The sequence below is a fragment of the Thamnophis elegans genome, chromosome 4 (assembly GCF_009769535.1).
Source record: "Thamnophis elegans isolate rThaEle1 chromosome 4, rThaEle1.pri, whole genome shotgun sequence".
NCBI lineage: Eukaryota > Metazoa > Chordata > Lepidosauria > Squamata > Colubridae > Thamnophis > Thamnophis elegans.
The window spans coordinates 66,802,518-66,817,603 of record NC_045544.1 but is presented as its reverse complement, the minus strand read 5'-3'; the positions used below and the strand labels follow the sequence as shown (position 1 = coordinate 66,817,603).

General features: G+C 36.2%; 1 protein-coding gene across 1 annotated transcript in view; it reads left to right on the top strand.

The window, feature by feature from the left end:
* Positions 1-15,086, top strand: part of SIPA1L2 (signal induced proliferation associated 1 like 2) — a 94,601-nt gene that overhangs the window by 54,014 nt on the left and 25,501 nt on the right. The window contains 6 exon segments of the mRNA XM_032214986.1: positions 448-470; positions 473-648; positions 650-1,024; positions 6,118-6,392; positions 12,587-12,844; positions 14,069-14,152. Coding sequence (XP_032070877.1) covers positions 448-470; positions 473-648; positions 650-1,024; positions 6,118-6,392; positions 12,587-12,844; positions 14,069-14,152 — 1,191 coding nt within the window.

Genomic DNA, 15,086 nt, shown 5'->3' with positions numbered 1-15,086 from the left:
AGGAAGTGATTCTCCTTCTCCTGCAGCCTCCCCATACTTTCAATATTAGATTCCCTACTCTACTTCATAGAGTAGTTCTTATATCTGAAGGCTGCAGAGGAAAGAAAACCAAAACCAATCTTATATATAGGCAGAATATTATTGTATTCTATCCCAGCAATAGCACTTAGATTATACACTGCTTCATAGCCCTCTCTAAGCAGTTTACAGGGTCGCATATTGCCCCAACAATCTGGGTCCTCATTTTGCCAATCTCAGAAGAATGGAAGGCTGAGTCAATCTTGAGATGGTCAGGATCAAACTCCTGGCCATAGGCAGAGTTAACCTGCAATACTGCATTCTAACCACTGCACCATCACAGCTTAGGGGAAAAATAATTTTTCATTTGTACAGAATCATGATTTGAACAGTAATACTTCTTCATTCTCTCTTTATTTGTTTTTTTAGCGTTGGAGTTTCAAGATCGAAAGATTTCCGCCTTTTGGACCACCTATCCCTAAAGGAGTAACTTTCCCTAAGTCAGCAGTTTTCCGGGACTTCCTTTTGGCCAAAGTTATTAATGCAGAAAACGCAGCCCACAAATCGGAAAAATTTCGAGCCATGGCAACCAGAACACGTCAAGAGTACTTGAAAGATCTAGCAGAAAATTTTTGTTACTACTGCTACAATAGAAACTTCGGTCAAGTTTAGCCTCATTTCATTAGGTGCAAAAAAAAGAGAAAGAGTCAAAGCAAGAAAGGATGCTCATTTATTCAGTGTTGGAGCAGTAATATGGAATGTGATAGCACGAGACTTTGGTCAGTCACTTGATATTGAATGCCTGCTTGGCATCTCCAATGAGTTTATCGTGTTGATTGAAAAGGAGTCAAAAAACGTTGTGTTCAACTGCTCCTGCAGAGATGTTATTGGCTGGACATCTGGGTTAATGAGCATAAAAATATTTTACGAAAGAGGAGAATGCATTCTTCTGTCCGCATTTGATAACTGTGCTGAGGACATCCGAGAAATAGTTCAGAGGCTAGAAGTAAGTATGTGTTTCAATGCTTTTATTCTTCAAAAGTTATTGATAGTTTTAAGAAGCTAAAGATGAATAAAGTTAAGTGTATGTACTGTGTATGTGCTTCAGTAAAAGAACACTGCTGAAGCTGTCCTGTCAGCAGAGAAGCTATAAAGAAGAATGAGTGCATGTTTATTCACCCTTCAGTCTGCTCATTGGAACAGAGTGCCTATTGTGTTTGTTGTATTTGTACATATATGAACGAGAGAGAGAGAGAGAGAGAGAGAGAGAGAGAGAGAGAGAGAGAGAGAGGGAGGGAGAGAACAAGCACCAATCCCTAGTCTGGGAAATATGTACATAGAATTAACATAATAATGTTTGCATCTTTATCTTTAGTAAATCTGTAGAAATGTATGAAATAATTTCAAATAAATGTGATCAGCTTGCTGCTAACAGATGCCACATATCAGCAATGCACTGCTGCAACTTGATACAGATTGCCCTTCCAATGTTGCATTACAATTTTTAATCAGATGAATTATTTGCATTCTTAATCGCAATAATATCAGAAGGCATTTAACAATCCGTGATTTTAGGCACAAATGTGGTAATGATAGGACAAGTATAGAATATATAAGTAAGATTCTATTCCCTTAATTGCATACTTAGTCACATGCAATTGCATCTAACTCTTATCAGACATTCTGGAAGTGTTACTACTAACGAACAAAAGTCTTACTCTTTAAAAATACTTAATGGCCTTGCTTGATGACCATTTGTTCAGAGGCCTTTGAATTGACAAGAGGTACTTAGGACCAATTCTCAAAGTTCTGGCTGTCACAGTGTTCTTGCAGTCACATGATAGCAATCCAGGTGCTGAGCAATCACTTGCTCAGCAAGTGATCTCTGAACTATATAGTGGCAATATAGTGGCTGTGAAAGATATAGTTCAGTGGTTCTGAAATCTCATCTACCAGTTCCTTCAAACCTGGGGTATAATCCATCTGGTCCTGGTGATTTGAACTCGTCTAGGACTCGTCACATGCCATTGTGTGTTACAATGATGTCATTTAGTGTTGGAAATTCCAATCACAATTGCCATCATTAATTGAGGACTGCCCTATTTTAAAGCAACCTTCCACTGTTTCCTGAAAATTCTTTGGAAATTCAAGTAAACACTGTAATGTCATTTTTAGAAATTTCAAAAGAAGTGGATTACTGGCTTAAGAACCTCAGATGGTTCCTCCAGAGCCCCTGATCACTATGACATTTCAGTTAAAACAACAGTATCAGTATCTAATAGCCCAAGAAACAAGTGCCTCAATTGACTTAATAACCCAAGAGCATTGGGTTATTCAGTATGGGTTATTCATTGGCTTATTCTAGAGATTCAGTATGTTTCAAATAATTCTTGCAACATTAAATTCTGTTGTGCTAGGACAGTCCCATGTAAAACCAATGATAATAAACTAATCTAGAAATAACAAAGGTTGCTTTCAGTGCATTGTGTTCCAAGCAAAGATCCAAGTGATATACCAGATAAAACTGTGCAAAAGTCCTACTTGTCAGTAGAATCGTAACCCTAATCCACTCAGATAAGACTAGGAGCAACATAACACTGTGCTTCCAACTCTCAGCCCTCATAGATGTTCTATGGTTGATGGTATCAAACATCTAGAAAAACAAGAATGGCCATATTCCTGCCATCTAAATCCCATCCCAGATCATACATGAGGAAACAATTTCTGAGGCAATCTAAATTGCCACAGATCCAGATACTTCCAGAGCCTTCTATAACCCTACCACTTTTTAATAATCCTTTCCCCACATCTATTCCGAAGTATAACATCACAAATACAATGGTTCCTTAATTAAGGATTGTTTTGAAAATATGAGCTATTTGGAGGGGAAAATGCTAGGACTTACAACTGCTGCCCTTTCTAAACTGTGTTTATGCAACATGTTTAACCAGGTTGGATTGGGCAGCTCTATTTACATGACAAGCTTTGTTAATTTAATCTTTGTTTATATTCTTGTTTCATGTTTTAGCATGTTGTATAAACCCAATTTGTTTGGTTTGGGTTTAAAGTTGTAGTAGTTTGTAGTTTATTCAATTTGTATGTCGCCCTACTCCCGAGGGACTAAAGTTCCTTACTGTGTGAATTCAATAAATGTAAGTTTATTTCAGTAACAAAGCTACCCTTTATAACAATACTTATTGAAAGAAAGCATAAGACAGGAAAATTTCCTATTACTTTGTTAAAGACCTCACTTTGTACAATTAGATAATTGTATTTTAGTATTTTTAGTATTTTAGTCTCATTTTTTTTAAAAAAAAAAAAAAACACTCTTCTTCAAAATTCCAGTACTCCCTGACACATCCTTTCCCTCAGGTTACTCCTTTCGGACTGGATAGTGTTTGGCTGGGTGTGGAATTACAAATACAAAAAACAGAGACAGAATTTACAGATTTCAGAAGGATAACTTTACAGTTTAAAAATACAATAACATAAAAGTAGCAAAACAAGTTCAACAAGGTTTGCAAATGATTACTTAGTTACCGAAATAGAAAGAGAATGCATCTGGTAAAGGCAAATTTTCCCTCAATGGCATTTTCTATAAATTCTTTTTCAAGCCAAATTCTTTTAGTTCGTTTTCTTTGTGTTTCCTAATCATCAAACAACTCAAATCAAAGTTGAATTTTGGATGAATTTCTTCCTTTCAAGGATTACACAGGATGCTACAGATGTTTCCTTCCAATTGGCATTTTCCCTCTCTGCAAAACATGCTTCCCTCTGACCCAAGGGGGAAATTCAGCAAGTTTTGATAGGTTCTGGAGAACCGGTAGCGGAAATTTTGAATAGTTTGAAAAACCTGAAAATGCCATCTCTGGCTGGCCCCAGAGTGTGGTGGGAATGGAGATTTTTCAATATCCATCCTCCAGGAGTGAGGTGGGAATGGGGATTTTGCAGTATCCTTCCCCTACCACGCCTACCAAGCCATGCTCACAGAACCGGTAGTAAAAAAAATGGAATTTCACCACTGGCCTGACCTAAATTGTGTCAGAAAGATTCCTTCTTTCTAGCTCAGTTCTATTATTTCTTCTTTTATTTTCCTTCTTGCCCAGTTCTAGGTTTTCAGTCAGTTCCTAACCAAACAATTTCATTCGCTCCTTAAAAGCACATTATCTATGCAGACAACTTCTTCTGAGAAAACTTTTCATTGGCTGATGAAAGTTATATACACTTTGTATATATAAAGGAGTTCCAAACATTTCGGTGATTAGGTTTGATGCATTGCAACAATCCTACTGTATGCTTACATCAAATATTGTAATCCAAATATTGCTTTATCAACGCTAAACAAGGCAATGATTACTGCAATTCAATTATCTTGATGGAACTATGGGGAAAGGCAAAATAATAGCAGAGGATAATGGAATTCCAGAAACACTTCATGTCCTTTTTCCCAATGTGAGCATCTAGGGAGCAAGGTTCATATATCCTATCTGTCATTTTTTTTTGAAAACTTTAATTCCATAAACAGAGCTTTTCATCCTTGACAACTTTGAGATGTGTGGATTTCACCTCTCAGAATCTAAGTAGATGGGCAGTTTTCTAAATTAGATAAACAAATAAAAATTGAGAGTTGGAGTCCACCCATATATATAAATTTAGAAACCGTCCAGCTCCATACTCTCTATTGCTGACGTTGAAAACATTGCCACATTTCACTGTCATTATATATGGGGTTATTTCTCCAGTGATTGGAAATAAAGTGTTGGAAGGTGTTGGAGAAACTGGAATTTATATAGGTGAAGGGAAGGGTTTTTTTTTAATATTTCCTTTAAACTTCAGAAAATTATGTGTTTTAAAAACCATTTAAAGGAAAATGGGATGGCTTTCTTAAAATGAATATGTAATTTGCTAATGGTTGATCATTCTAATTATAGAAATCATTTTAATGCTTTATGACAAAAATCTAAGATGGAATGAAAGATAAGTAGGTAATGTATGTAGCTGTTTCAAGAAACGTGACTAATGACTTAGAATGCTACTGCTCCAATTCTTCCATGTTTCAAATATGTGTAACCTAAAGGAATTGTCAGATATAATTCATCATCAAGGAGATGTCTTCCTTTGGCTCTGGGTTCCCTGCTTTCTGGCTTTTCTTTTCTTAATCCTCCCTTTTTGCTTGTTATCTGTTTAGTTTAGAAATGTATAAAGTCCTCCAATTATTAGTTTTAGGAAGTTTGAAAAATAGATGATTAACATACCAACCTTACTGTAAAACCAGTACTAGGCAAAATCCTAATCATAACATATTTGAATAAAGATTTGTAAATTTTAGGAAATGTTGGAGATCAGAGAAACCAAATCTATTTTACTTTTGGGTTTAAATCCTGAATTCCATAATTGGATGAAAATAATGGATTATAGTGGAATATATGAGCTGTATAAAATAAAAAGTATCATGTATAATACTATTAGGGACGTTCATATTGATTCTTCACAATGTACCGCCTAATAGTTTATAGATCTAATAAAAATCATCAGAAAAAATTAAAATGAATATCAAAACAATTGTTTACTTTTGCTTATACATAGATTTGTTGCTTTTAAAATATTATTCTGCTTTGAAAAACAGCTGACTCTTGGAAGAAAAATTATGGAGACCTAAATAAACTTTTTTCACTGATTATGATTTTCTTCAAATTTATTAAAAAACTGAAATTCACCAGAGTACAATGAATTAAAAATATTGTTAAAAAAACTGCATCTGCAAGGATTTTTGTGACAACCTTTGCTAACTTTACATATTACCTGGAATAAGTATCATTAGCTCAAGGCTGTCTGTTTTGAATAAATGTGCCTGGGATTGAAGATCCCATGTTGAAATACATAGTACATTTTCCTAAACATTAGGTCTTTTAAACACAAAACTTCCTGCTTCCTGAATAACTGTGCTAGAATTACACTTTTAAGAATAATAGCTCTACAATAAATCTGAGATATTTAGGGCTGTTCTGAAAAAAAAAATTATCATGAAAAATGATGATGTTACATACTAAACAATATGAAAAAACGTTCTTGTTCTTATCAAATCTGATGGTTCTTTAGATAGTAACCAGAGGATGTGAAACAGCAGAAATGACCTTGAGAAGAAACGGCTTGGGACAGCTTGGATTCCATGTCAACTTTGAAGGGATCGTGGCAGATGTGGAACCGTTTGGTTTTGCGTGGAAAGCAGGCCTACGTCAAGGCAGTCGCCTCGTAGAGATCTGCAAAGTAGCTGTAGCAACACTTACTCATGAACAAATGATTGATCTATTGCGCACCTCTGTGACGGTCAAGGTGGTGATTATTCAGCCTCATGAGGATGGTTCACCTAGAAGGTAAGACATTAGCGGGTGCATCCTTGGGCTTCTGTATGAATTTGCCCTTTATATGCAGGCTTTCCTTGATGAGTTGATTATATTGGATACAGGTAGTCTTTGACCTATGACCACAATTGAGCCCAAAATTTCTGTTATTAACTGAGATACTTGTTAAGTGTGTTTTGCCCCATTTTACGACCTTTCTTGCCACAGTTGTTAAATTAATCACTGCAGTTGATAACAGTTAGTAACTTGGTTGTTAAGTGAATTTGGCTTCCATATTGACTTGGGTTGTCAAAAGGGTTGCAGAAGGTGATCATATGACTTTGGGACACAGCAGTGGTCATAAGTATGAACCAGTTCCCAAGCATCTGAATTCTGATCATGTGATCCTGGGGATGTTACAAAGGTTGTAACTATGAAAAGTGGTTATAAGCCACTTTTTTCAGTGCCGTTGTAACTTTGAACAGTCACTAAATGAACTATAAAAAAAGAATAAAGAAATGAAAAAGAGAAATAGAAAAAGTAATGGCTTACAATCTGCTTTATAGCAGTTATAAATGCATTCAAATTTATCTTTTGTCTCCAAGGTTATATCAGAACTCCCTTTTTCCCATAATCTATCCTTTCTAATTGTCAATCCCAAAAATTACAAGTGCATTTCCCATTTTTAGTGAAAAGTCCATGAATGGTTTCCAAAAGAATTTGATTCAGTATGTAATATTATTTAAAAATATAAGACTCATCCACCTGAACCATACAAAGGCCTGTGTTATTCAACACATATTTTCTCTTAGTTGTACACCAGTGGTGGGTTCCGGATACCGGTGCAACCGGTACAGTGCGACGAGACCCAGTGCCCCCCATATAATACATGTGCATGCATCCTTACCTCCGTGACGCTCCAGCTGCTCGTCGGAGTGTCACGCAGGCACCGTAAGCTCCGTGTGAGGAAGCGCCAAGGAACAGTACCCGGGGCTCCCGGCAGGCACCGGTATGCCCGTACCAGGGCGTACCGCCTGCAACCCACCACTGTTGTACACATATATGTCTTTGGGAATCTCATAAGCTTTATTGGTGTTTCTCAGACTAGAGTTCCATTATCATCTGACAACCTATCCCTGCTACCTGAGGGAGTTGCAGTGGCAGTCTTAATCCTGCGTACTCCAGCGCATGATAAGGGAGTGACTCTGGATAAGAATCTAAAGATTGGATGTAGCCATATAGACCCTAACTAAATATTTGTCCTTGGCCATTTAGTTAATAGTTATTACCATAACTTGTGGAAAAAGATTTCAGAGAATAGTTATGTACTGTTTGAAGTTACTTGCTTTCGTCAGCTTGGAATCTCCTGTCATTGAATGACCCCAATTTTAATCCTGTGTATGTGGATTCAAAACCTGCCTCTCCATACTCAGTGTTATTGAATTGACCCCTACCTTGTTTCCCTTGCCCTCTTTTCTGAAGTATAAAGCCACAAACATTTCTTGCACAGAAAAAGCATTCCAATTGTGAACATTTTTGTCGTTCCTCATTTGTTCAATTGTGGAAATAACATAGACACACACACACACAAATGAAAAGCACGTAAAACCAAATTAAAACCAATATTTGAAAATACAGGAGTCAGATAAAATACCTGGCAGCTGCAGTATTAGCACCTTATGTTGCCAACACTTTCCCCCCAAAAAATTAGCAAGGAAGGAGCATCCTAATTTTGCTCTATAGAACTGGGGCTACCACTAAGAAAGCCCTTTTTCAATTGTCAAGTCCCCTGACATTCTAAGTAGTAAAAATCAGAAGCATACATTTCAAATTGAATGTACAAGATAAGCAAATTACACTCAGAAAAGATAGTCCCAAAGATAACAAGGACCTGAGCCATAAAGAGATTTATAGATCTTCACCAGCAATTTTAGCTGTACTCAGAAGTCTATTGAGAACCAATGCAGCACCTGCAAAACAGATGTTACTTAGCTAAAATGCTTCTTGCCTACTCCTAAATTTTGAATCAGTTGCAGTTTTTGAATAATCATCAGAGACAGCCCCAAAGATAAGAATTTGTGCAAGAATAAATGTCACCAGGGCAGCCTGCTCCAATTACACTTGTATCTGATGTAATAACTGAAGATAGCAAAGGTTTTCATGGCTAGAGCCTCTATCTACTAGCCAGGCAGGAACTATAAATCATTTCCCCATATTATGGATATATTCCTTCAAAGAGATTGTGATCCTGTCAAGAGCCATTGTTGAAACTAGATAAATGATACTGCCATCATTCTGGAAAGTTGATCACCTGCAGAATAGGTCTCTTTGAAGAACTTCACTGCTTCTCTTCTGCAATCTTAGAATTACAGCTTCTGCAACATTTAGTCAAGAAGATTTCTGGCAAAACAATTCTTTTCCACCACCAAACTATAGTACATGCCAGATCTGCCCATTCATCTCTGTCAAAAAAAAGGATGGGTTGCAGATTGATTCAGACCAAGGCTCTCAATGATCTGGCATCCAGGACCTTCTGGGCTGGAAGTGGTGTTCTATAAATTGACAATATATGTAAATGACATCATGACGCAAATCCCAGTGTTAACCTATTTCAATTCTAGAATTGGATGCTAGTAAATAAGTTGCAGGGGTTTTTTTTGTCAGATTTTTCAGGGGACTGTCATGGCCTTTCAAGAGAGGTGCCACGGGAATATTCAGCCCCTGAACAGTCAAAATTAATTTACCTTGTAATCAGTAAAGAGCTTCATAATATTCCCATCAGATTCTGTTCTTTTTTTCCTTTTCTTCTGGGTATGTTCATTGGATGCCCATCTTATCTTTTTCTGTTGCTGGGAGAATGATCTGTTTGAAATCTGAGAGCAGTGAATAATGACTTTAGCCAATTAGTTTCCCCTTACAGTTAAGGATTTTATTTCTTTGAATTCAAGATCTGAAGAGTTCTGATACATGCACTGTTCAGTATAAATGATAAATATTTTCTTGGTGTTGTGTTTAAATATCAGAAGCCAATAGTTAGAGGTGAGGAGGAGGTAAAGGAGGGAGATTACAAATGCTATTTGATTTTGCTTGTGCTTTATTTCTGGTTAAGAAGCCTGTAGTCTTATGCTCTCTTGTCTGGGAATAAGCCTAACTAGACTAAGTTGTACTTAGATCTGATTAGGGACATAGAGGATTGCATAAAGTAACTTATCAAACATTCAACAAAAATAGAATGTGGATTAAAAGAGGAGAGAGGAACTGCTCCTATTTTAATTACATAGTGAGTTTATAGTTTAATTATCTGTAAAGAGGTTATAATTATGCATAGAATTACCTGGGAATAAGGTCACCTCAATGTGAGCATGGAGAAGATAAGAATTAGTGTGTGTCTCAAAAAAAAAAATCTGTCTACCAATCATAATATAGACCAATATGATATATATAGCTTATAATCTTCAATGAAGAGACCTTCATCCATCAGTGGATTGATTTGGGATAATAATAATAATAATAATAATAATAACAACAACAACAACAACAACAACAACAACAACAACAACAACATGCCAGATATCACGGTTGTAGAGGGCCGAAGTGTACAGTTTATTGATATCGCTGTTCTAGGAGATGTTAGAGTCGAAGAAAAAGAACTAGAAAAAATAATGAAATATTGCGACCTGGCCATCGAAACTACACGACTATGGATGAAGCATGTAACAGTGATACCCACTGTCATAGCGGCACTTGGCATCATGTCCAAGAATTTTACAAGATACATCAACAAATTGCAGCTTCCTGCAATAACACCAGCAGAACTGCAAAAAACTGTGCTACTCGGAAGATCTTATATTTTAAGAAGGTACTTGGTTGATACCTAGGATACTGGCAGCAAACCGTATCAACCATTAGCACCAATCAATGGTATTTGTGATGCATTTTTGAATGTTCAGTTGGCTGAGTTTCATGTTTAATGAATAAAGTCTATAATAATAATAGGGGAGGAGGAAGAAACCGCCATGGTCCATTTTTGCCCAAATAGTAGAAGAGCAAAAGATCAACTCCTAATTGTCAAGATGATATTGGAAAACTGCAAGAGAACAAAGACCAACTTGAACATAAGTTGGACTGATTACAAGAAGATATTTGTCTCCATGCCACATACTTGGATAATCAAAAACCTAGAATTAAACAAGAATAGAAAACATCAGAAGCTTTGTGTAAAGAATAATGGCACAGAGAAAGATATAGTTGCTGGTGAATGGTGATAGACGGGAAGATGTTAATATCTAGAGTCCTTGTATCTTGCAAAGAGATTCACTCTCACTATCACTGTTTGTCGTTGTATTGATTCCTCTATTAATAGTCAGACCATATCTGTCAAACATCAAAAATATATGCCAAACTATTCCATCTCCTTTTATGTGGAGAACTGAAGCAGTATTGAAAAACATCATCAGAAGTAGAATTGTTGCTCAATACTGATTATACATACTGCCAAGATATTGCAATAGAGTTTGGACAAGACATATATGGTACCATCAACAAGGGAAAAATACTGAAAACTGAAGGTGTCAAGATTTCATACATAAAGAACATCAGGACTCTAGATGAAGATGATCACTATAAATACATATGTAACCTTCAAGCTGACAACCTCAAACACTCTGAAGTCAAGAAGAAGTTACAAGTGATCTTAAAGTTCAAACTCAGTGGAGGAAATACCATCCCGACAATTAATACCTGGGCAATTACAGTCATTAGATACACAGCTGAAATAGTGGACTAAAGTAGAACTAAAAGATCTGGATAGAAAGATTATTTACTTATTCATTATTTTCACAATGAATCATGATCTTCATCCATGCAGGGATGCTGATAAACTACTAAACCAAGGAAAATAGGCATGGAATGTTGCAAATATGCAGACAATTGAAGAAGAAAAAGGGCATTGGAAGAATATCTGAAGGATAGTGAAGAAGAAACAAAGTCACTGAAGCTAGTATACATGAAGACTTACTGAACACTGAAGAGACTAAACTTGCCTACAAGAAAATAAGAATAGAAAAAGACATGAAAAGGCAAAGTATTACATGACTGGTACATAAAAAACAGGCAAAGCAGACAATGATAACATTTGACAATGCTAAGAGCAGAAAAACTGAAGAAGAAGACACATGGGCTAATTCTGGCTACATACACGACCAAGCCTTACGAACCAGTACATAAAGCCAAAATTGAGAAAACAGCAACAGATAGTAAATGCTACCTCTGTAAAGAAGCTGACGAAACAGTGGATCACCTAATTAGCTGGTGCAAGAAGATTTCACAGACTGACTTCAAAGGACATCATGACAAAGTAGCAACAATGGTGCATTGGAAGATCTACAAGAAATACCATTTGCCTTCAAGAAGGTGGAATGACAAAACAGGCAAAGTAATAAAAAAAAGAAGCTAAAGTGCACTAGGACCTTAGAATTCAAACAGACAATCTATCACAAAGCACCTTAGACTTAACGTTAGATTAGAAAAACAAGAAAGTCTGGATAGTAGATATTGCAATACTGGGAGACAGTAGAATGGAAGAAAAAGAACTGGAGAAAATCACAAAATGCAAAAACCTACAAATAGAAGTAGAATGGTTAGGGCAAAATAAAGCAAATAGCAATAGGCACTTGGAGGTAATCTGAAAACTACTGGAGGACTACATGAACACTATTGGCAATGACAAAATCCCAATTGGTCAATTTCAAAAAACAGCTTTACTTGGAACAGCACATGCTGAGACATTGAGACAATACCTATCAAATAACTTCTGCCTGTCCCAGATTTTTGAAAAGAGCTCGATTGTGCATAAAAATGCCAAATCCAATCTTAATATTTGACTAATTATAATAGTACATGACTACGCATATTTGCTTCAGCTTAGTTTTCAACATGTTAAAATACTATTATAAGTTCCACGGTTTATGTCATCTGTCAATCTTCCAAGTTTTGAAATTCCACAGTTTGTAAAACTTGACTACACTTTTATTTAGCAGACAGTTAATTATCTACCAAGCATGCACCTTATATTTCATGGAATTATGAATTCACTGCTCTTCACTTTACGATCTACTTGTATGAATATGCCAGTGGTAATAAATTAAACTTACATAGTTGAAAGGGGACATCATTGTTATGGTAGAAAATACCTTTGTGATTCATTGCGATGTTCACCTCTGCCGTAGGGGATGCTCAGAACTCTGTCGAATTCCCATGGTGGAGTACAAACTTGACAGCGAAGGCACCCCATGTGAGTATAAAACTCCTTTCAGGAGGAATACTACTTGGCATAGGGTGCCAACCTCTGCTGGGCAGCCTCTCTCTCGTGCCTCTCCAATCTTAGGAACAACTGACAGACTGCATTGCCAGCAGCTTCTTCATCAGGCACAAACTGCTATTCCTCGCAGCACCTCTTTTGACAGAAAGCTTCCAGATGGCGCAAGGTAATACATGCTCTTCCAGATTATTTTTTCTAAATGCTGTATCAAGTGAGCCTGGGCTCTGTCCGCTGTATTTTTTTTTTTTCCTGGAAGCAAACAATAGTCAATGCTGGTAATATTGATACTAAAAGGAAGATGCAATTTTAATGCATATCTGTGCCTGGAATAAAAAACTAACAAGTTTCTTTGACCTGACTAACCAATAGAATAGAATAGGTCTTCTTGAGAAATAAAAATGAATAACTATTTCACAGTAAATAAATTTGATTCTAATTTAGGCAATTTTGGGTTTCAGGATTTAGTAAGAATGTCTAGAGTATAGATTTCCTGATGTTTGCTGGCAACTGTGGTTGCCATTTTTTACAGAGTGGTCTGCTATACATTTTCTCAATGGAAAGCATATTAGTATTTAATATAATGCCTCCACTGTACATGGGAGACTGAATATGATTTTCCTTGCTCAGTATTCATTAAGAGTTACTGTAATGCAGTCTAAAAATAGTCCAATGCGTTGTTTAATGAAGGAATATATTTTTGGAAGAGCACAACATTGAAGTAAATGTATTACTTTAATAAATTACTAATAAATTTTATTATCCTTATAATTCATTATAAAGATGTCATTAATTGTGAAGTAGTTTGATTATTAACAAACACTGATGTGAAGAGGGCATGGAGAATGTGTATTCTTTTAACGTTTCAGTGCTTTTCACTGGAACCATGAGTCTTTTGGAACATAAATCAGTCACTGGAAGTCATAAATGAATGAATGTTATAAATGAGTCACTGGGACATAAATCAGGTTGAGTGCCTGATTATTATAGTTGTTTATATACTGGTATTTAGATACTCACCTGCTTTGAAGTTCATTGAATTTGTTACTTGATGCATTTGGCTCAACATTTTTGTCCCAGAACTTGTTGTTTGCTTGGTACGCGACTCAGACTTGTCACTGCCAGTTGTCTCGTGATTAAATATTATTCTTTATGGGAGAAAATTGTTTGGTATTTGCCATTTTCGGTATTCAGCGTGCATCCTGGAACCAATTAATGATGAGTACCAAAGTCTCACCGTATAGTCAAACCCATTACATAGTTTAAGTGTTAAAACTATTGTATATGAATGCTTCATATGCTTAAATATAAAATTTGTTCATGAGGAATTTTGTTAAACTAATAGGATGCCTACCAGATATCTCGCCACATCTTAAATTGCTCATTATTTCAGAAGTTCTCCAAGCAACCAATCATCCTCCAGTGATCCAGGACCAAGCGGGAGTAGTCAGTGGAGGCATCAAGTAGGATATGATGGGTACTTGTTATTTTTATATCTTGATTGTGAAAAATACATAATGAACAATATATATGTAAAACATTCAAACTGCTTGTAGCCTTTATTATAGCCTGTAGCCTTTACGGCTATAAGCCTTCATGAAATTGAAATAATTTTATAAAGGTTATCAAAAGATGAAATACAAATGAAAATGAAAATAGGGGGTAAAGGGAAAAGGGAAAGAAAGACGTGTAAAGAGGAAATTTAAAGAAAAGTATTGAGTTCTGATGCTTTTTAGCACAGTAGGATAAAATAATAACCTTACTGCCTCAACGTTTTTCTTTTACATTCTTAAAATTCACTAGCCATTTCCGTAACAACAAGCTTATCTAATCAGCAAAACTCAAAGATTTTTATATATATATATGTGTGTGCGTGTGTGTGTGTGGTGTGTGTGTGTGTGTGTAGACATCTCTGCTAGTTCCATCAGTTTTCCAGTCATTCAACCATTGTGAGAGCCTCTAGGAAAGTTTTTGTTGAAGGAGATAACATTCTTGCAGAAATAAATTAGCAGCTTTCACTTTTCTCAATCTCTGAAAATTCAGAATTAATTCCCACGTGTCTCTGCCTTAAAAGCAGTTGCCTTTTACTTTATTTGTGCCCCTGTGTGCTGCAAAGTACCTTTTTGTCTTTGAATACAAGCTGTTATGAAGCATTCCTACTTAGCTAAAAGGAGGAGAACCGTACTAATCCAGCATAAATGAAATGCAGATATCAGCTAATAGAGATTGGAAAAGAAGAGCCATGGTGGCACAGTGGTTAGAATGCAGTATTTCAGGCTAACTCTGCTCACACTGCCAGGAGTTTGATCCTGACCATCAAGGTTGACTCAGCCTTCCATCCTTCTGAGGTCGGTAAAATGAAGACCCAGATTGTTGGGGGCATATACTGACTGTAAAAAGAGGGGGCTGTA